Source organism: Odocoileus virginianus, chromosome 26 (assembly GCF_023699985.2).
Source record: "Odocoileus virginianus isolate 20LAN1187 ecotype Illinois chromosome 26, Ovbor_1.2, whole genome shotgun sequence".
In the NCBI taxonomy this organism is placed as follows: Eukaryota; Metazoa; Chordata; class Mammalia; order Artiodactyla; family Cervidae; genus Odocoileus; species Odocoileus virginianus.
In genome coordinates, this window is record NC_069699.1 from 40,952,763 (window position 1) to 40,973,690 (window position 20,928).

Genomic DNA, 20,928 nt, shown 5'->3' on the forward strand with positions numbered 1-20,928 from the left:
TATTTCTTTGACTGAATTCTTCTATTTGTAAAATTAATTTCTACAGATAGTAAGAGAAGCATGTACAGATATTACTGATTAGCTTGTTGTATAGTAGGTGCCTGGAAGACAGTTTCTTTTGTCTGAACTCGGTTCAGTACCTTGGCAGCTGGCCACAGGCAGACTCTTCTTGCTTGGAATTTGGTCTGGATTTTTTTTTTTGTTTCTGTTTGATTTTATCTTACTCTTTCAGAAACCTTGTATTGTTTATTCTGTTTGGAAGAAGAACTAAGTGACTGTAATTTTAGTAGATCTTTGTGATTATTCCTGTCTTTGGGGGTAAAAAAGAAAAAGACTGAGTTAATAGTTTTCTTAAGATCTTTGTCTCCTCCTACGAAAAGACAATTGGAGGTGTGGGGGACAGAAAGTAGGAAGAATAGATATATGACATACAGGAAAGTGCATAAATCTTTACAACGTGATGAATTTTTACATATGTAAACACTTAGGTGACCACCACCCAAATCAATAAGTCGAACATTTTCAGTACCCCAGAAGGCTTTCTTCTGCATCCTCCCAGTCAGTATTCTCCCTGCCCCAAACAATAACCATGAACGTTCCTTCTTTCAGCATAGATTTAGTTTGACCTGCTTTTGAATTTAAGGTAGATGGAACCTACACTCTTTTGGTTTTGGCCCTTTTACACAACTTTATGTCTGCGACTCATCTGTGTTTTGCTTCTATCAGTAATTCTTTCTTATTGGGAGAAGTCAGGTATCTTGTTTATGTCTCAGAATGATCCATCATCATCTGCAGTCTTTATTTGGCATACCATCTTCATATTTTGTTGTTAAAAGTATAAAAATCCCAATAATGTTACCTTTAGCAAACTTACTACTCTCCTTGCACTTAAAAGCCAAAGTGCCACAATGCTTGAGTGATAGTAGAAGACACACTGTTATACTGATGTGTATTTCTTTTAAATCATTTATGAAGACATTTTTAAAATAAGTTTTTGATCTTAATAAAAATATGAGGGAATCTGTACAAAATAGATGGTGATCATTTGCATTTTCAAAAAGGATTTGGTTAGTTTTTTAATAAACTAAATTGGAAAATTCCCCAAATGAATTTAAGTTATATTTCAATTTAAAAACATTTCCTTTATCCATAGCCCTTCAGGAATAAGCTTCTTGAATAGCAGAAAACTCTGGGAGAATATATTTCAAGTATTTTTAATAATAAACCATTCAGAAGCCTTTCATTTTTCCTTCAGAAGTTTTTAAATGTCCTCCCTAACTGTTTGTTTTATGGGATGCAATTAAAAATGTTTATTTCAATAGTTCAGATATTTGACATGGTACATGATGTTAAGAAGTACGAAAATACTTCAAAAAATGTCTTCCAACCCTAGACCACACATGTAGTTTCATCCAATCAATCACCGTTAGTTACAGACTTATTTATTGTTTGCTGCACTGCACAGCTTGTGGGATCTTGACTTCCCCGACTAGGGAGGTATCTGATCTGGCAGTAAGAAGGCCAGGTCCTAACCACTGGATCACCAAGGGGTTCCTTGTTACAGATTTCTTATGTATCCATCCTGACATTTCATGTGTCCACTAAACGCCATACTGCAGATGTAAGAAATGTGTTCAGAATTCCTAAATTAGTTTATGGAACTTGAATATTTTTCTGGTTTATCAGTTTCATACAGTACTAATTCTTAACTGGTACACAAGATACTTTGTTCCCCTTCCCTTTTACCTACAGACCTCCTGTATGGTCTTCATATCCTGCTGACAGATGCCTCTGCAGTATTTAATCGGTGCAGTGTTTCATGGTAACCACTGGGGTTGGTAGAGAAAGGTCATAAACTAAATGCTGCTGAGCTGTTTCAGCATTTACAAAACTGTGAATGTGGGGGAAATCAAAACTGAGTTTTATATAGAACAGAAGTTACACTGCTATACCTGGGTATAAACTTTAATAGGGATTCCACTGTATTTTAAAAGTACTGCAGTTTTGAAAACTGAAACTATGTGTGGACTTTCTGATCTAGAGGTAACATTTTATACTGTAGTAGCAATCTGTTAGGGAATATTGGCTAAGATTTAAGAAAAATTAGTAATTTTTTGATAAACTTATGTAATAGGAACTTGAAGACAAAAATAACAAAACTTTGTCTTTACTGAAATAAAGTACTACTGTAAATTGCTGTTAAACATATTTTCCCCTTGTTTTTTACAGAGAGATTTAGCGTACCTGTTTTGAAATGCAGTTTCAAAAACATACTGTGGTTGAATTTAGGATTTGTGAGGGGAAAAATTTAGGATTTATGTTCTTACGGATTGAGCTAGTTGTCAAGAATCAAAAGTTATAATTCAATTAGCATTAGCTAGCTTAATGATCTCTTCATCTCAAATGGGGTAATAGCTATTTTGATTTCTCTTGGAATTATTTCCAAGCAAAATACAAATACTAAAGTGCTATCAAAAAGCATTAATATTAATGCAGCTATGAAATATGTTCTCTTCCTGTATTATTGAGCCTTTCTTTCCCTGATAAGTCCCTAACATTGTAGCAAATCCACTATGCAGCCCCATAGGTAAACAACCCCATATGTGAGAGCAAATATGGAAATAGATAAAATTAGTTATCTTAGATCCTGAATGCAACTTACTCCCACAGCATTTCAGCTTGATGTTCTTTCAGTTGCCTTACACTCAAAAGTTTTCATATTAAGAAGGTGTTACCACAGTTAGTGGCTGCGATTCATGGGGTCGCAAAGGGTCGGACACGACTAAGCGACTGAACTGAACCACAGTAGTGGGCATTACTTCGCAAAGATTATAGGGGTTGAACAAGCTGTTGCAACTAACTATTCTGATTAAAACATGTCTGTTAGAGTCAGGTGTACCAAAAGGTAGTGAAGCAGAAGTAAGCAAGTGACTTATCTATAGTGATGTTCAATTGGCACTTGGTTGAGAACTTCAAAAGTAATCAAAGAAAGTAACATTCAGACTTGTTACTTGAGCTACTGAAATACAAAAAGCAGCCATAAAATAAGAAGGGTGCATAGGGGATAGGGTCATACCATTATTTGAGATTTTTACTCTACCTTCCAATACATAGTTTGTTCTAAATATATAGTTGACCTGGCCTCCCCCGCCCCTTATTTATGAGTTTGTATTTTCAGATGTCATTAATATTGGATTGCTTTTGTAATAGTAAACTCTCCCTGTATAGGTATGAAATCACCAGAAGAACAGCTGGTGTGTCTGCCACCACAGGAGGCCTTCCCTAACGACCCCCGGGTAATAAGTAGACCGAGAAGTTCTGATCACCAGTTTCCATCCTCTCCATTTACAGACACAGTGCAGGGCCCCAGTGAGGAGGACGCGGTGACAGGTCAGGTGGTGACGGAGGAGCAGTGTGTGCCGGCGCCAGAGCCGCCTGCAGTGAGCGAGGCCACAGAGAGGACAGTGCTAGGGGAGTATAACCTCTTTTCTAGGAAGATAGAAGAGATTCTGAAGCAAAAGAATGTTTCATATGTCAGCAGAATTTCCACACCTATCTTTTCAACGCAAGAGAAGATGAAACGGCTTTCTGAGTTCATATATTCTAAGACTTCCAAAGCTGGTGTACAGGAGTTTGTAGATGGCTTGCATGAGAAACTAAATACTATTATTATCAAAGCATCAGCCAAGAGTGGGAATTTGCCACCAGTCAGTCTTAATGATTCTTGTCCTAAGATAGCACTGAGTCCTCTGGGAAGGCATGTCGTGCCAGTTTCCTCAAGCGACTTCAGCAGTAAACACCATCTTGAACTACTTGGTAGTGATGCTTTGAAAGACACCAGCTCTCAAGAGCAGCATTCCTCCTCAGCTCTGGGTTTAACTGAAGTAGAGGTGAACCAGCCACATCAAGCCGCGGAGCCAGTGGCAACTTCCGATCATACTGTACCTGGTGATGCTACCCGGGAACCAGAAAAAGAAACCGCAAAGTCGCCCAGTGATGTAAACATTTCTGCCCAGCCAGCTCTTTCAAATTTTATAAGCCAGTTAGAGCCTGAAGTTTTTAACAGTTTGGTTAAAATCATGAAAGATGTCCAGAAAAATACTGTGAAATTTTATATTCATGAAGAAGAAGAGAGTGTGCTTTGTAAGGAAATAAAGGTAACTAAATGAGAAGGTAATTGTAATGCTGTCTAAACTTGTGTTGTTGAGTCTGATCTCTATAAAATGGATCTTTTGTGTTTGTTTTTTAAATGCTGACCATATTATTTTTTATAATTTAATGCAGAGTGGAGTAAAAGACTAGTAAGTTCAACTAAATTCAGAACCTGTGATCTAAACATCTTAGAATTTTGAATCTTATTTTGCATAGTCTCACTTTTAAAGACCAACTGCATACATATTGCCATACCTTTACATTATTGATTCAAAGATTTTAAATGTTTCTTGGGTTTTTTAACAAAACAGAGGGAGAGATGCAGAGAAATGAAGTTGTCACTGTGTACCTCATGGGGTTTTATCAGTCAGATAGAAAAACAAAACCGTCCGGGATGACCTAATGATGGTATCTTTTGGTGTTTATTGATGTCCTGGGCATGCCAGGGTTCCCTATAGCCCTTATTGATCAAAAAACATGATTCTGAAAAACTTACCCAATGATGAAAGAGTCTTTATTGCAGGGTATAATTTTTGTACTCAAGCTATGGAGTGGACTAGCATTTCAGGCAGTTGATTTAAAACACACACACACACACACACATAGAGACATATATAATTTATAACACATGGGACAGTTATATTAGTGGTTAACTAGTAATTAAATAGTGATAGTAGTTAGCCAATTAGTATTCACTAAACTGTATAGCATTTTAATTCCTTAAGGGAATGCCTTGTTTGTGTCATTGTTTTTGTGAAAGTTGCTCAGTCATGTCCGACTCTTCACGACCCCTTGGACTGTATAGTCCATGGAATTCTCCAGGCCAGAACACTGGATTGGGTAGTCTTTCCCTTCTCCAGGGGATCTTCCCAACCCAGGGATCAAACTCAGGTTTCCCGCAGTGCAGGCGGATTCTTTACCAGCTGAGCCACAAGGGAAGCAAGCCCTAGTTTTCCTTAGTAAGGGAATGCCTTAGTTTTTTAAATATACCTGCTCTCATTTTCAACATACTTACCATGATGAGCTTCTGCTTTTTTAGTTAGAGGAAGCAGAAGGGACTGTAAGTTACTTACAGCCCAGAGTGCATCAGAAACTCCATGCTTTGATTGCCCTGAGCCTTTGTCAGTTTGAGGATCTCTGATGTTGGCATACTTGACTTGATGTGCTCAGGGGAAGGTGAAGGCAGCCAAGTGCTCAGCATGTTGCCTTTACTCATTTCCTGTAGTTCTTGGGAAGAAGAAACCGGATTTATCAGGAATTTCTTGGTTGCATTTTTGCCCCATATGATTAAGCATTGAGCTTCTCCACATTTTTTCACCCCCAGCAACATGTTACCACCTCTTTGGGGGCGTCACTGCACGTTGGCGTGGAGCTCAATGAGAGTGGGTTGGGCACAGTTCCCAGTGTGCTCAGCTAAGTCCATCTCCCACTGTGTTTTAAAGATTGTAAGACACTTAGAGTAAATTTGTTTACTTAGGAATGGTAGTTTTGATCCATTATGGCTTAGAGTAAATCATATTTCTGTTATTTATTTTATGTAGGAGAGAAAAAGGATGTGTATTTTAAAAATGAAATTAGATCAGAATTTAACTCTTAATTAATACCCATTGGAAATTTTGCAAAATGTTAAAGTATAGGACTTGATGAATAAAATTTTAAACTTCCTAAATATTTCTGGAATCAAAATGATTTGTTGCATTATGAGTTATACTCTTATATAAAACAAACTTGCATCTAAAGCTTCTTAATGTAAACAAACCAAAAATTACAAGCAGCTCTATTAGACACTAATTTCCTTTTTCGTAACTTGATGGTAAGCTGCTCTGGGCTCTCTGCAGAGGCTTTAGAGGCTAGAGTAAAATAAAACAACACAGAAGATGCTTCTTGGCCGCGCAGAAACATCCGCTTTGGGCGTGACACTGTAGACAGCTCGTAAAAGCTGGTGGGGGCAAGCTTGGTTCAGATTTATGGTTTGTCAACCATGAGAAAATTAATCTCCTGAGTCTGAAATGAGGAATGTGACCTTCAGAATCCTGCCTTTTGCTTCAGGGTTCAGGATTCCCCAACAAGCAAAGAGAACGGTGCCAGGCCTGGCTATCTTGTGTCCTTTGAAAGGTAGTGACTGTTAGTACTGTGTTATCAGCATGGTAGGAGGCATTATTGGGAGAGTCTTGTTTTGTTTGAAGGTGTAGACTTGACAGGCAGGGCTAATTAATATGTAAGTACCACTGTACATAGTGAAGCTCTGTATGAATGATCTTGGGGTGGTTGTGAATTAAATGGGCTTCAGCAGTTGGAAAAGTGCTTTGTAACTTTGAGGAATATACTGGTAACTGCTGCAGATAATCAGGGGCCTGCTTTAAAGGAAAGGAAAATGGAAGTGAGGGAGTGGTTGCCCAGAATAAGTACTAAGTTAAAAACCTGGGCTAATCCATTCTGTTCTGTTACCCCAGCTGGCATTTACTTGGCCTTGACTGCATAGGATTTGTAATGCTGAGATTGTGACCGTGAAAGCTCTGAGCTTCAGTCTTCTCTAAGAGTGGCCTTGATCTCTGAGGTCCCTGGTGTAAAGTTCATCATTAATCATAGTCTAGCAGTAGTTAAATATAACCAGTTTATCTTGCATTTCTGGCGTTAAATGGATGTTTGCAAGAAGAGTTTCAAATGTTGATTTAGTTTTTCTTTTCTTTTCAACAGGAGTATCTTATCAAATTAGGCAATACAGAGTGTCACCCAGAACAGTTTTTGGAACGAAGATCAAAATTAGATAAACTATTGATTATTATTCAAAATGAAGACATTGCAGGATTCATTCACAAGGTAGACTGTTACACTGAATTCCTTACTTTGGTTGTAAAAAATCTCTACTATCTTTGAGACTGAAGCTGTAAAGTATTGCTAAGTTTTAAAGGAGATAAAACTTCGAGGTTAGGACATCTAGGACCTGCACTATGCTCTGTGAATTGACTTGTGGGATTCCTATTTGTACCTCTGGAAAATTTTAAATTGTGGCATATCATCACATTATCTTCCCATCACTTAGTCAAGAGTAAGAACATTGGCTCATTGAATGCCACTGGGTCTGCTGACTCTGTTATTACCACCTTCATTCATACATACCCCCTCTTTGCCAAACCAGCCCCCTGTCCCTTGGGTTTGGGGGTGCCCCATCTAGTCTCAGGAGCCTGTGTCAGGTACCACTGCTCTCTGAAGTCTTTTGTGACTGTTCCAGGCTCTTGCCTCATTTGAATTCTCAGTACTCACAGAGCAGGACAAGTTAGCATTCATCTTTCTGAATGATGAATTTCTAGGTCTGTTATAAGTGCCTCTTCCTTAGAGTGTTCTGTCAGCATAGATGCCCAGTACATGTCAGTTTGTATATTTGGAAAAAATGTAAATATTTTTGCATTTGACCTCTCAGAGGCAACACACTAACTAGTACAGGTGAGCCACAGTATGTTTCTTGTATATTTCACACTTTAGTCTATCCTTATTTCTATTTTTATTTTCGTATTTAAATAGGTACCTCGTTTGGTGATGTTAAAGAAGCTCCCTTGTGTTAGTTTTGCTGGTGTTGATAGTCTGGATGATGTTAAAAATCATACATACAATGAATTATTTGTATCTGGAGGTTTTATTGTTTCTGATGAATCCATTTTAAATCCAGAAGTAATCACAATTGGTAAGATACATTCTCTTAAGCATGTAACTTCTGTCTTTGGGTTTTTCTCACAAGTGACTCACTCGTACTTTTCTCATGTATTGTTCGTTTTGCCAGTCACAGGTAATTTCCATCATTTTTTGGAATGTTTATCACTACAGATTTGTTTGCCGTTCTTTTACTCTATGAATTAACTTCCACTAAATCTGGCATGAAGCAGGGCTCTCTGCACCTACTTAGATTACTTTTGATTTTTGTTAACTTGTTTTTTTGTGTGTAGATGTTATTAGAGAGAGAGCTAGATCTATCTCCCTTAGAGGGAGGATAAAAGAAAATACTACATAGTATCAGCAGACATGTCTTCCATAATTCAGTTGTGGAGTGACTTATTTACTGAATTTAAAACAAACTTCATTATCTCTAACAGAGAACCTTAAAAATTTTTTGACATTCCTCGAAGAACTTAGTACTCCAGAAGGAAAATGGCAATGGAAAGTCCACTGTAAATTTCAGAAAAAGCTAAAGGAACTGGGCAGGTAAGGTTTGAAAAATAACTGTATTGGTTATTGATTTTAACATTTTGTTCACAGGATTTTGTTCTCTATGTTTACAGATGATAGATGCTGCTCAGTTTTCATAGGTATCTTTTGCCAGCCAAAATGGTATTCTTGTTTATGTAGAGGTTTGCCAAAGTTGTAGTTAGGTATATGACCTTTGCCGTTTGGGTTTAGAATTATAAAATGAGATAATCAGCATTCTTCTTCTTATGGAACCGTATATATGCCAACTAGATCAGGTCCTCTCTCAGTTAATCTAATAACACTACACATGAGACAAGGATTAATTTTGACATGATAAGGGGTTCTATGATTAGTTCATTAATTTGTGTAAATAAGTGATTTCTAACATGTCCAGAAGTCACTTCTGAAAGTGATTCTTGGAATAGTAAACTAGTCCCTTGAGAGGCTCTGCAAATGATTGTTGTAATCAGATGATTGCTAGAGTCCATATAAGGTACTTATTTACAGAGTTAAGGATCTGAGAAACTGTAGTTAAGGATACTATGTAACATTCTGTCAGTCAGCATTTCCAAAACATAGGCCACAAAACTTTTTTCTTCTTCTTGTACCTATTGAAATTCCATGGCACACAATTAGGGAAATTCAGGCCTAAATAATTTTAAATTAATTTTCATTGTATTTGATTTTTTAAAAACATCAAATCATGTGAAGTAGGCATTGGGCAAGTCTTTTGTAACAGATACCAACACTGAGGACCAAAGGTATAACCTGTTCAAGTTAGTACCCTCATCTTCCTCACAAGAGCCAATAGTTTCTTCCACAGGTTGCCTTGTGTCTGGGGTTAGAGATAGCGTAGAGCCATGTTCTTTTTGAAGGGAGATTTATATACTTTGTCCTTTTATGCCTTTGATTGCATTTCTATATTAGTGAAGCTGAAGAGAAGTGTAATTTATTTAGTAAGTTGAGATTTTTGTCTGAACTGAGTAACTGGTCCTCAGGCTTCGGACCCAGAGAAAGCCCTTAACCATGGGGTTGCAGAGTTTCTACTCTTCCTCTACTCAGAAGCACCCATACATCAGGCAGTGAGCTACGCAGTGTGGTTGTGATCAGTTGCCTCTATTGAGAAATTATGCTGTTAATTTCAAGCGAAAACATCCATACTAAATTTTAGAGATGCAGATCCAGATACTGAACTACTTAATTTCACAGATTGAATGCTAAAGCTCTAAGTCTGTTGACGCTACTGAATGTCTATCAGAAGAAACATCTGGTTGAAATTTTGTCATACCACAATTGTGATTCACAAACTCGAAATGCTCCAGAATTGGATTGCCTTATCAGACTTCAGGCTCAGAACATACAGCACCGGCACATAGTCTTTTTAACAGGTAAAGCAAATGCTCTTTTCTACTATGAATACAGGAATGTGGGCGAAAGGATTTTGTGGCACTGTGTGGGGGTGTTTCTGAAAATGTGGAGGAAAGGTTTTTTTGAGGGCTGTGGGCAGGCAGTATAATTTTATATTTTCAAGTGTTTTTTATATTCAACATTTTTTCCCCCCAAATTAGAAAAGAGTATCAAGATGATTTCTAGTTATACTGATAATGGAATAGTGGTTGCAACTGCTGAAGACTTCATGCAAAACTTTAAAAACCTTGTGGGCTATCACAACTCAATCACAGAAGAAAACCTTCCATTGCTTGGTGCTAATGAGAACCTTGAGTCACAGTCAGGTAACTTTTCAGTAGTTTTCATTTTCTTTAAGGTAGACAGAAAAAGAATGGCTTTGCTTTGATTTCAGATAATGAAAACTTATTTGAAACTGCTCACCTCAGTGTAAACAGCTTCAGGGGGAGTGTTTCAAGGCATTTATCATTCTTTTACTTAGAATATACAAAAATGTCATTTACTATACTGTAGTCCATGTAAGCTGTTAAAGAGTTAATGGTAGACTGCATACTATACTTATATAGAGTAAGCATTTTCTTTGGAGGTAATGTAAGTATTATTGGCTTCTGTTGTGATTTAAAGCAGTTTAATGATAAAGTAGTAGAGATATCCATAGCTTTAGTCTTTTGTGAGATGGCCTCTGCTTTGGTTCCAGGTTTTATGTAAAATGAAAGATGTACTTTTTGTTTTCGAGGAAAAGCAGAGATGATCGAACATTTGATAGAGCTAACCAGTTTATTTAGTAGTAATCCAGTGAAGCTAGATGTCAGAATTTTTATTTTATATTTGTCTTGTCAAATACTGAATTACCGTATGACTTTAGATGCTGTTTTGACATTAACCCCTTTGGAGCTGGGAGTTGGGATTTCCCAACATTAAACGTGAACACATTTCGCAGAAGCTTTTAGCATCGGATTATCTGGACATTCACACCTAGTGTGAGTGTTGTGACTAAGTGAACTTGTGGCAGAAGACCAAGCTTTAAGGGATTGTGGACTTGCAGACCCTGACGCATTATATTGTGTGAGTAGTGTATAATTTTAAAACTTAAACAAATTGTGTATTTCAATAGAGGAGGACTTTTTGTTTTTTAAATGTAGCTCTTTTAGAAAACGATGAAAAGGATGAAGAGGATATGTCTCTGGATTCAGGGGATGAAATCTCACAAATAGAAGTATGCAGCAATTTTCATTCAGAAATATTGGAGAAAGAGACCAAAGGATCACGTGGAACAGATCAAAAAAAGAATATTCAAATTGAGTTGCAATCGTCTCTTGACTTGCAAAAAAGTTTATTAGAAGATGAGACTTATCAAATTGATTCTGCAGAGAGAGCTTCTATTGATAGAGTATGCTCTGAAGGAGAGAACAGTAATTCAGCTGAACAAGATTCATATAGCAACTTGCAGGTTTATCACAGTCGATTAAATATGTCCCATCAGTTTAGTCATTTTAATGTTCTCACTCATCAGACATTTTTGGGCACACCATATGCCCTTTCATCAAGTCAGACTCAAGAAAGTGAAAATGACTTTTTATCTGCTTATACTCAAAGCTTGGATAGAGAGAGCTCTCCATCTCCATTAAGTTGGTGGAAAATTGATTCTTGCAGGCCGTTTTCAAAACAGAAATAATTATAGTACTTTTAATAGGTTGTTTTGGACTTTTTCTGTTTCTTAAAAGTGAATTAACAATTTATATTTCTTTCTCTAAACAAAAGGTTTCTTTTCTTATGTTTTTTTCCCCCCTTATTTAAATCATGATGGCCTGTAACAGTTGAAGCCTCAGAAAATTGAAATAAATATATATATTTTTAACATATATTGTACTTGAATTATCTCATGTTGGCACTTCTAAGTTTTACACTTTATATGTCATCTGTACTTTGGCTTCAAATTGAAGCTTGTTTTATATATAAAACTAGGATATTTGCAAAAGGATAGTGCACAGTAGTGGCTTTTTTTCCTTTCTCTAATGTCAGATTATCCCAAATACTTTTGCTGAAATGATGTATCAACTATTGTATTTATTTAAGCTTTTGTACAGTGTTTTTACACAGGTATAAGCCAGTGATGTTAATAAATATTTACAGGATTTTGGCTCAATACCTCAGGATTTATCGAACAAAGCAGTTTCATTTAGGTTACAAAACTATGTACTTAGGACTTAATACCAGGCAGCATTAATTTTTATCTTTAGACTTAACCATGTAATTTTGCCTGTTACTAAAATTTTGGTCAAGCTTTTATTTTTTTCAGTGCTTATGTGGTCCTTAGACTTAACCAAATTCAGTTTCATATTTCAAAAGATAGGTTTCTGTTTATTACAGGCAGTTTATTAACAGTTTGAAACCAACTTTGCTACAGGTTTTTAAATTGTTAGGAAAAAAATGTATGTATATTTTTCAGGTGGTAAGTAAGCACTTAAGTGCTGCACCAAAGTACATGGTGGAGATAAAAATTTTCAATCCACATGTATTCATTAAAAAAAATGCTTCTTCATTACTAATACAAACTTGTAACTGTTTTTGAAAACTGTAGGTTCTACAATAAAAGTCATGAAAGGACTTAAAAAAACCTTCCTCATAAGCCTAAGCTGAATCTGGGCTGTTTTAGTAATGTTGGGACATCAGACCTTCCTTTGGCCACTAAAAGAACTTTAGGTCCTATTTTCAAACTCTTTTTATAGAATATAATAAATAGATAAGTGGTGTTTCAATTAGTAAGCCTACATGTAAAGTGTGGAAGAACATTATCTGTAAACTCCAGGCTGTGTTAAGGTAAGTAGATAAATACCCACATTGTGACAGAGCAGGTAACTTTTTTTTAACTAAGCTTTTATGAAACTGTTTTATTGTTTTAAATACATAAAATATATACACAGCATTTTTCTACATAATGTACAAGTTTTAAATAAGCATTTAAAAAATAAATCTAGGCTACTTGTAAAAACACAGTTAAGCAACAACCACATTTTATAATTTGGAACACAAATGAAGGGTTTAATTTTCTACATTTAAAACAAAGAACTAAAATTCTCTTCTTGATTTGCAGCTAAAGGCATGAGATTAGTTTCCAACTCCCTTTGCTTCTGGAGAAGGCCCTGAAATCACATTGATTTGTTAGTAAAGTGCAAATTAATCCAATTTATATTTACTTTGAAAACATGTTTTCAATTTTTACACCAGACTTTCTCACTTGGATACTGTACTTACTATATATATAGCTATTATAGATTTGTAAGACTGTCTTCATATTTTTAGCATAAAACCAATAGAGATGGCTTTCCTTAAAGAGATGCCACCCCCTTACCTTTTCCTCAAATGTCTTAAAAAGACCATGAGTCTCCCTTAACATCCAGTGTATATGTTGACTGCATTAACCTTAGTGGCTGGCACAGGGCCCTGCTGAAATAAGACATGGTCACTATAGAGGTGAACGTATATGTATATTAGAACTTTTTTTCTAAGCTAGAGTATGCTTGTCATTTCCAAAGGTAATGTTAGTAAAATCTGTGTGAATTACCGAGCTTGAGTTACAAAACTCAATCCAGGTGTAACTAATGCTAACGTGTAAAAAGGCTAAAGGAGTCTTGATAATCCTGTATTAATGGGGGTGATTTTCTAGCTTTATAGAAAAAAAAATTGTTAACACTTGAATCAACAACTTAAAATACAGGAGGCATCTGTAAATGACTGGACATGGAAAAGGTACTCCTAAAACTACAGTTTATTTGGGAAAAAACTATACTGTGAATCAAAACTAACTGCAAAAGCAGTTTTGTAAGTCATTAAAGCACAGCAACAGGTGTTTCTTCAAGGCTACCTGATAGAGAAAAGTTATAGACTTAAATATTGGATTTTTAACCTCAGCAAGGAGAAAGTCTGGTGAGATAATACATGTAATTTCACACTGAGTATATAGTGCTGTTGGGGTCTTGTGTCAATGTTCTGTTCTAAACACAGCCAACACATTCATTTTAAGAAATTGTGAACTGCATTACTAAGAAACCACAACTGTACTTATTTTCTGCCTTTGGTTTTAGGGCCTTATTGATCATGCTTTGCCATTTCAAATGTATGCATTTTCATTCAATAAAATTGTTTTAATACTCACGTCTCATGATTTCATGCTGGGAAGAAATACTCTTTGGCAATGCCAATCAAATCAAAAAGTCTTGTAACCAGCTCGGCTTCAGTGCCTGCTTAGCCGTTCTAACAGCGCCCTCCCCCAGAGTGAGTCGCGCCTGCACCAGCGGGAGGCTCATACCTGTCTCAGGTCCGCCAGTCCCTTAAGGATGGCGGCTTGTCGATCCCTGTTTTTCCCCAAGTTGGGACTGAGAAGTGGGTCCCTGAGATGGTCAGAGGCAAACAGCTCTTCTTCTTGGTCTGAGGTGAGACAGGATGTAAATGACAAAAATCAAATACATTTCTGATACTATGAAATAGCCCAATGCTATAATTTTCTAGGGGTTCATTAATTTATATCCTAGGAAAGCACCAAGTAAAACTTAATACATATTCAATACAAAATTTTATAGTTCACTCCAAAAGAGCGAAATCCTACCCCTCCTGGGGTAAAGCTTATTAGTATTACTCATATACTAATTTGGATTTTGAATTCAGGGTGGGGATACATTTACTTACCATGTGCATTTTGGTACTGAGCATCCTGGGTTACAGGCCTAGACAATGGGGCCTCTGGGTCCAGGTAATAAACCTCGTTGGTTCGAACATATGGAATAAAATGAAATGTATCAGAAATCCCAGGTGGTAATTCTGTGTGACTATGTCCTGAGATCAGATTCTTTTTTTCATAATTACTATTTTTCAGTGTCTGAGTTTGTTGCATTCTGCTTTTCACTGCCAGAACTGGTGGCGACTGAGACCTGTATTTTCCCAAAAGCACAATAAAGGACTTAAGAAGCATTAATCAACACTTGCGTCTTTTATTTTAGATTAAGCATTTTCTACTCTTCAATCACATTTCAGTTTATTCTAAATGTACTTATAACATCTTATGGAACACCATGTATAAAAGGCTTCAATTTTCTGATAATTTTTCCTAAAATAGGCCAATAAAATGGGATTAATTTGGGAGTTACTATTACTAGCTGAGGATATACATATACAGACACAGTCTAGAACAGGGAGAAAGCTTAAATTTTACTAGCTTCTGAGGATCAATGCTACCTAATTTGAGTCTAATGTTCATAATACAACTTTTACCACCTGAAGTAAAATTCCTATTAGAGCCACATTCAGAGACAACTCTAAACCAGACAGATTTTTATTCTCTGCTTTTGTGTATGAGCTAACGATTCTAAATTTCCCGTTGGTTAATCTCTCATTGCTAACCAGTCATTTTCCTCCCCTCAATCCAAGGACAATGTCTATTCCACTGTTGACATCTGGAAAATCAAAACTGTTTAAATCTGGAGCTAACAGAAAATGTCACATTCCTGCTTAGGCTGACCTTTATATCACATGGGAAGCACGAAGTAGCAATGAAAACCATAACATACCTTTCCCTGCTAAAACAATTAGTTCTCAGAGGCTCTTCTTCCTGTATGATGGACAGATGAATGTAGAAAGGGGTAAGCAACAGCATTTCCATATATCCCCACAAATAATTGTAGTGGTTAACTTGTTAAAATGTTTCTCAAACAATGATTTGAGCAACAGATACTAGGTAATAGGCTAGGTATTTCTCAGAGAAACCAAACCAGTCATTCCTGACCTTACCCTCTGTCTATACGGCTTTATTTCTCTCTCAAGAGTGTTGGTTCAAATATTCACTGTCACTGGTTGTTTTAGTCTTTGTGTCCAATTCTTTCGCAACCTCCTGGACTTAGCCCGCCAGGCTCCTCTGTCCGTGGGATTTCCCAGGCAAGAATACTGGAGTGGGCTGCCATTCCCTTCAGGGAGTCTTCCCACTCCAGGGATCAAACCCAGGTCTCCTGCATTGGCAGGCAGATTCTTTACCACTGAGCCACCTGGGAAGCTCTATATGTACAGACTAAAAACAAGCATTTTGAATGAATATTTGAATGAAGAATACTATTAATCTATACAGGGTTTAAGTGTAAATTTTTTTCTGTAAAGAACAGATAGTAAACGCAGCTTTGTGAGCCATGTGCTGTCTGCTGCAATTACTCTAATAAAACTCTTCTTGCAGCACGAAGTTGGCCACAGACAAAAGATGAGCACAGATGTGTTCCTGAAATACTGCATGTGCAACAGCAGGCGGCACTCACTACATCTGCAGCCTGCTTTTGCACATAGAGTGTTTTTCCTGTGGGCCATGGTTTGCTGACCCCTGGTGTAAACTAAAGCAAATTTCTAGAACTCATTCAAACCTAGAAAAGCCATGTCAAAACATGCATGTGAGGAACTGTAGTCTCATTCTAAAAACCTCAATGCATTTTAAAAAATATTTTTTAGACAGAACAGCTTTACCTTTCTGACTAGCTGCCGCCTGAAACTTGGCTCAGTTTCTTGATGAGATGAATGAAGAACTTCTGGTGAAGTGCCTCTATTTTGAGAGATTTGTCCAGAATTATTTCTTTCAATCAGATGAAGCAGTTCCATCTGCCTTCTTACCTTTTTTTCTTCTCTCAGCTTTTGAAGTTGTTTAGGGTACTTTTCTGATGCTGGAATATACCTTCTCAGTGGCTTACTTATGTTCCAGTCAGGCCTTTTAGGACATTTCTTCATATGTTTTGTTTGCTTCTCTGTTCTTGTGATCTGATTACACTGGTCATTATACCAACTGTTTTCTTTTTCTAAGTTGGCTCCTTTAATCTGATTTACTAGTTCTTGCTTGTTATTCTTAGTGTTAAACTCTTCATTAAATTCTGCAGCAATCTCAGGAGATGAACAATTTATAATTTCCCTCTCTGCTATCGATCCACAGTGTGATTCTGTATTGGTAAATACTCCTATATTTAAGTCATCTAAAAAAAAGTTTCAGGTGATTAATTTTTCTTCAAATTGGGATAAAATATACATAATACAAAACTTACCCATCTTAACCATTTTTCAGAGGTATTAAAACTGCCCTCAAAAACTCTGTTTTGAAAATAAATTCTAAAGTTGTTGTAAAGCAGGGAGTTCAGCTCAGTGTTGTGTACTGACCCAGAGGAGTGGGATGGGGGAGGCGGGAAGGAGGCCCAAGAGGGAGGGGATACCTACATGCACATGGCCCCTTCACCTTGTTGTTCAGCAGGGACTAGTGCAACATTGTGAAGCAATCATATTCCAATAAAAAAAACCTCTATACCCACTAAACAACTCCTTCCCCCTTCCTGCCACCTGGCGGCAACCACCTTCCTACCTTGTATGATTCTGACCACTATAAACACAAGTAGAATCTAAGGTATTTGTCTTTTTGTGACTTGTTTCAGTTAGCATAATGTCCTCAAGGATCACCCAAGCTGTAACATATGTCAGAATTTCCTCCCTTTTGTCACTGTGAGTAATACAACACGCCATTGTGTGTGTGTCTGTAGACACATACCCCATAACATTCCATTGTGTGTATACCACACTTTTATTCATTCATCTGTCAGGGGACACCTGTGCTGCCTTGCCTCTGCCTTTGGCTATTCAAGACCTCACTTTTTGTAGTTGTTTTGGGTATACACCCATAAATGGGACTGCTGAACCAATACCATAATTGTATTTTAGATTTTCTGAGGCAGTGCTGCAGTTTGCCATAGCAGCTGCACCATTTTACATTCCCACCAATAAGGCACAAGTGTTCTGATTTCCCTGAATCTTTCATTAAACCCTTTTTAAGTGCACAGTTCAGTGGTATCGAGCACACTGATGAGGCCACACAAGTCCAGACCTACCAGCAGCTCCCACAGACACCCTGCGCCCACTGCAGTAACTCCCCGTTCCACCCCCGTCCCAAACCCCAGCAACCGCCACTCTACTCCAACCCTAGATTCCTTGTACCAATATTTGTGCCTCCCTGCACAACTGCCCCCTCCCCTCAACTCCAGCTTATTTCACTCAGCATAAGGCCTTCAAGGGTCATTCAAGCTATAGCACGTATCAGAATCTCAGATGATTCATTCTTAGCATCACATAATAGAGATCATTTTTTACACCAAACTTCCAAACAGAATTATCCTGGTTTTCACTTAGAAATGCAAGATTATAATTTTTAGGGAAATGTTGATTGCTACTGATAGTGCATTTCATGTATTTTTTGACTGTCTCATGTACCATCATGCTGTGCCAGCAGACTATCCCTGAATGCATATAACCTTTCACTTTTCCCTTTTTGAAAACAAGAGAAGTTCACCACTGGGAAAAAAGGCATCTGAGATTCCCTACAACTTATGATCTACTGTCACAACAGCGGGTAGCCTCAAACTCACAAAGGCTATTTTTCCACATGTGATTGAAATTTTAAATTCACAAGTAGCTAAGCAAAGGAGGTCTGGATTTCCCATTAGAAAAAAAAAAAAGTCCACTTACTAAGCTAAATGTGTTATTCCAGGCTAGAGCTGCCCAGGACTAATTCCTACCAGTAAGGCTGCCCAGCCCACATCACTCTCCTACTGGGTATTGTTTGCCACTTTAGACCCATTTACACCCTTCTCTCCTCTGCTCTCAGGGCGATTGGTAAGAACCTTATCAGTGGTTTTCTGGATCCTTGGGTTTCTGATTTTATCAAGAGTGTTCATATGCAGATTACAGGAAGGGAAAAGACTGAATTCAGGGTATTTATTCCACTGTCTCAGTCCCTATGAGCTAACCTCAGGCTGACTACCTTTCCCAAAGGTCACAGTTCCCCTCAAAGTTACCTCTATCCAACACTTGTCTTCTAGATTCCAATAACACTCCAGTTGCTACTGGCACCAGTTAAAGCATTACTGTTGCACTCCCTCACATCCACTCCCTTGAAAACAATCCCTTTCTAAATAAGTCATCTTTAATTACTGATATTTGAGGACCCTGATGGGTTACATTCCCAGTGATAATATACATAATTTCACGGTCTTAAAAACTTAAGACTTTAATTGATGTGTAGGATTTATATAACTTTGTTATTACTCTGGACAAAGAGAAGGGACCAAACCAGATTCTTCACACTAAGAGCTAACTATAAAAAAAAAAGACCAAGGGCTCATGAGCCGAATGATTTCAGATAACTAAGGAGACTGCTTTAACCCTCTCTTCCTTTTTCAAATTCCCTTCTACTTTCCTGTTATAGGATGTGGGTAATCTCGTGTTATACTGAAGTAAGATCTAAGATTAACTGGCAGAAAATAGGGTTATGTAGAGAATGGATTTCTGTAAGACAGTACCAGCCAACTCCTATTTCCAGAGGAATATTATCCCCTACTTAATGGCAAGTCAAGCTGTTTTTTGTCTAAGTTACCGAGACCACAAATAACTGATAGCAGGGTCCACTGGTAATTCATTTAAAAAGTGAAGGGCTCTAGTTCAAGGTGGTGACCTATGAAGATACTGAACTCACCTCCAATGGACACACTGAACCTACACATACATATGGAACAATTTCCTCTTAAAAGAAAAAAAAAAACCTAAAAAACTGGCTAGGCGACCCCTACACACTGGGCAAGTGAGCCCCACCATCAAAGCAGGTGAGAAAGGCTGAGCTGCAATCAAGCTATAAACCCTTCCCGTGTGCTACAACCCACAATTGGGAGGGAACTCAAAACTCAAGAGCTTTCCTCCAAGAAACAAAGGGTCTGAACCCCACATTGAGCACCCCCACTTTTAAGATCTGCACAGAATAGATAATGCCCCAAAACATCTAACATGAAAACCAAAACTAGACTCAAAGCTAAAGCAGAAGGGAGAAACAGCTCCTCAAGGGTCACCTACCCCTGGGCCCAGGGCAGAGGCAGCGGATAACACGCAGGTATGAAGGAAGCTCATTTAAAATTAGGTTAAAAAAAAAAAATCAGTTGAAGCGTTGGCCCAAGGGGTAGGCATGTAACTTAACACATCTGCGGGCTTGCTGGAATACTCTCACAGTGAGAGTGTGGAAAGAGGCTGGCGGGCATCACCTTTTAATTGAAAAACAACAACACTAGACCTGTTATTTCCACCTTGCCGCCCCTGCCCTATCACACTCCCAAGCTTCGAGGGGAGTGGTGGGGGCATCTCAGCACTCTCCCTCCCCCTTGTCCAACTGGTGCATGCCATCTTCACCCTCTCCCTTGACCCCAGGTCAGAGAGCCAGTATCTCCTGGCAGGGAACTCCCCCGAGCACCTGCGGCCCTGGTTTCTGCACCTGTTGCCCAGTGGCTGCCCCCTGACAGACTGGCTCTGGAGGCCAGGGTCCCGTGAAACTGTAGCAATCAGAGAAATAGCTCTTGACAGAGTATCAACCCCAAGGACACTGCATAAACAGCAGGCTGAAACAAACCCTCAGTCTTTCTGAAAAAGATTCCTATTTGCTTTTCCAAAAGGTTCAGCCTGAAGGAAAGGCTTGAGTTTGGCACACATCGAGGGGCCTATGGACAAGCTCTCAGGGAAAGGAGGTCGTTAGATAAAATCTTTACATTTTTCCTTTGCCTTATGCCAGCAAGGCAGTGTTTCCCAAGAAGTTTATACGCTTGGATGGTGTCCCAAGTTCTGCAGGTGCCACCAGGGGACACCTCTACAACACCGTGTTCTCGTGGCCAAGGGCTTCTGCTTGCAGTTCCCACAGGACTGTAACCAATGGGGCTTGTGTTCCAGGTCTCATGAGACTAAAATAACTGAAGAGAGGATTACTGGCAGGTTACTGACCACAGAGCACTGGACAAACAAAACTGAAACACACACACTCTCGCCCTTGCATGAGAACGGTCCAGGGGCAGGCCTCAGGTCTGCACTCGCCCAGAGTCCTGCTGAGTTTCTCCCATCTCACAGCTTCCTCTGCCTCACTGCAGCCTGCGGCTATCGCCCAGAAAAGAGCTTTACACTCGTTTGGAGCCCCAGTCTGTGCTACTGACAGTATAAACATTATGGTATACACCCGAAACTAATGTTATGTGTCAGTTATACCTCAATTCTACATTTTAGAACAAGATAAAAAGTTACTGGAAGTTATTTTTTTTTAAAGTACTTTAAAAAAGAAATTTCCTGGACATATAGGAGGAGAGCCGAAAGGATTCC

General features: G+C 38.2%; 2 protein-coding genes across 13 annotated transcripts in view; one reads left to right on the forward strand and one right to left on the reverse strand.

Annotated features, from left to right (window-relative positions):
* TASOR (transcription activation suppressor) overlaps window positions 1-13,896 on the forward strand; it is a 49,657-nt gene extending 35,761 nt beyond the window's left edge. Inside the window, exons 18-24 of one of the 4 annotated variants that reach the window (XM_020887448.2) lie at window positions 3,229-4,157; window positions 6,850-6,972; window positions 7,675-7,834; window positions 8,241-8,349; window positions 9,544-9,722; window positions 9,903-10,067; window positions 10,884-13,896. In XM_020887448.2, the coding sequence (XP_020743107.2) occupies window positions 3,229-4,157; window positions 6,850-6,972; window positions 7,675-7,834; window positions 8,241-8,349; window positions 9,544-9,722; window positions 9,903-10,067; window positions 10,884-11,416 (2,198 nt within the window). In that variant the 3' untranslated portion in view covers window positions 11,417-13,896. Of the gene's footprint in view, window positions 1-3,228; window positions 4,158-6,849; window positions 6,973-7,674; window positions 7,835-8,240; window positions 8,350-9,543; window positions 9,723-9,902; window positions 10,068-10,606 lie in introns of all 4 variants that reach the window. The other 3 variants (XM_020887452.2, XM_020887453.2, XM_020887450.2) reach the window with 3 other exon arrangements.
* Window positions 4,645-20,928, reverse strand: part of CCDC66 (coiled-coil domain containing 66) — a 127,845-nt gene continuing 111,561 nt past the window's right edge. For 8 of the 9 annotated variants that reach the window (XM_020887459.2, XM_020887455.2, XM_020887461.2 and 5 more), the window contains 5 exons: window positions 16,240-16,736; window positions 15,306-15,346; window positions 14,428-14,669; window positions 14,051-14,169; window positions 12,755-12,884 (listed from right to left, as the gene is read on the reverse strand). In XM_020887459.2, the coding sequence (XP_020743118.2) occupies window positions 12,798-12,884; window positions 14,051-14,169; window positions 14,428-14,669; window positions 15,306-15,346; window positions 16,240-16,736 (986 nt within the window). In that variant the 3' untranslated portion in view covers window positions 12,755-12,797. Of the gene's footprint in view, window positions 5,380-12,754; window positions 12,885-14,050; window positions 14,170-14,427; window positions 14,670-15,305; window positions 15,347-16,239; window positions 16,737-20,928 lie in introns of those variants that run through there. The other variant, XM_020887456.2, reaches the window with a different exon arrangement.